This window comes from Cyprinodon variegatus, unplaced genomic scaffold (genome assembly GCF_000732505.1).
Source record: "Cyprinodon variegatus isolate N-32 unplaced genomic scaffold, C_variegatus-1.0 Scaffold292, whole genome shotgun sequence".
In the NCBI taxonomy this organism is placed as follows: Eukaryota; Metazoa; Chordata; class Actinopteri; order Cyprinodontiformes; family Cyprinodontidae; genus Cyprinodon; species Cyprinodon variegatus.
Window position 1 is genome coordinate 291,735 of NW_015150745.1, and position 1,727 is coordinate 293,461.

Consider the following 1,727-nt stretch of genomic DNA (forward strand, 5'->3'; position numbering starts at 1 on the left):
CAATAGTTACTTTTACTAGTAACTAGTTACTTTTATTGTGGAGTAATTCAGTTAGTAACTAAGTTACATTTTGGGAGAAGTAACTAGTAACTATAACGAATTACTTTTTCAAAGTAATGTGCCCAACACTGGTGGCAACACACCTGCACTTGAGTGGACCAAGCCTCAGTTAAACAGGTAAAAAAAAAAAACAAAGTCTAAACAGAGAAACAAGAATAAAATTAATCTCATTTACAAACTCATCTATATAAAGAAAGAGTCTGCAAAATAAACTGTGTGATACAAGATAACTCAAAAAGTTACTTTAACTTTAACCCTCTAAATGGTAGAACCCAGCAAGGTAATGGATGACATCATTCAGTCAATTTAATTTCCAACTGTGTTTGTAGGTAACGGGCGCTGCGAGTGCAGAAAGTGCATCTGTGACGCCAACTACACGGGCAATGCCTGCGAGTGCCCGATGGATACCTCAACCTGCCTCGCCAAAAACGGACAGGTCTGCAACGGGCGCGGCAAATGTGAATGCGGGACCTGCATGTGCACCGACACCAAATTTCAGGGCCCCACCTGCGAAGTCTGTCCTACCTGTCCGGGTGTCTGCCCAGAGCACAAGTGAGTCAGAATTTCCTCTTTTTTTTCTTTTTTTTCTTTTCATTAAAAATCTTCTGCTATTTGGATTAGGTCCAAAAGGTTATTTTAGTTTCACAAGTCCCTGTCTGGATTGTTTTATTCAAGGAATAACTGAACCTGTCAAACCACAAGAAGGAGGACAATCGATTTCATATGATGAGTCACAATAAGGGCAGATTAATAAAGGAAAACCTCACTGACATTTATCAGACTGGAAGCTTTAGGACTGCATTGAAATGCAGTGAGAACTTATAATTAATAAATAAAGAAAACAGGAAACAGGGAAGAGTCTTCCCAAGAGTGTCCAGTCTGCTGAAATTACAATAAGCGCTCTGCAGGATTTATCCAGAAGGTCACAGTACAACCCAAAGATCATCTAAAGAACCTCAGGCCTCACTTGTCTCAATTAGAGTCGATTCTCATGTTTTATCAATAAGAGACTGAAACGACTTCCATCAAAGTCTCCTGACTGAAGATGCAACACAGGTCTGTCTCAAATGTACTGAAATCTTTCTCAGTATTCTGTTTGCTACAGTGATGATAGTTGGGTTTTCTGACCTGTGAGGATTGTTTTGCTGCTTCACACCTAAATGACCTGAACTAATTTATAGGTGATGAAGCTTCCTTGGAAAACCCTAAAGGGGAATTTCTGCCCAGTTTATGACCTTATGCCCAGAGTCTCTTTGGCTACGTTCACACTGCAGGTCTTGATGCTCAATTCCCATTTTTTTCATGAAATCTGATTTTTTTGCGTTGCTGTTCATATTTCCAAATATATGTGACTTGTATTCTATCTCCTGTGTGAACTACATTCACACAACCCAAGTGTCCTGCATGCGCAGTAGAGGATGTAATGACGTCACAGGCCAGCATGCTCTGTGTTTACGGAAGTAAACATGGATGGTTGTGCTTGAGAACATCTAATATCTTTCCCAACCTTAAAAACTCAATCTTTTCAATATGGTTAAACATTAAAGGAGAAGTTCGGTTTTTTACACTTTAAGCCCATTTTCTGTAGTGTCCAGGATGAAATCGAATGAAGGACACCAAAATTTTGACAATTGCTCCTGTCTCTGCTTTTTGGCTCATTTAGAATC

General features: G+C 39.5%; 1 protein-coding gene across 1 annotated transcript in view; it reads left to right on the top strand.

The window, feature by feature from the left end:
* Positions 1 to 1,727, top strand: part of itgb1 (integrin subunit beta 1) — a 45,611-nt gene that overhangs the window by 39,852 nt on the left and 4,032 nt on the right. Inside the window, exon 13 of the mRNA XM_015383696.1 lies at positions 390 to 612. Coding sequence (XP_015239182.1) covers positions 390 to 612 — 223 coding nt within the window. The remainder of the gene's footprint in view (positions 1 to 389; positions 613 to 1,727) is intronic.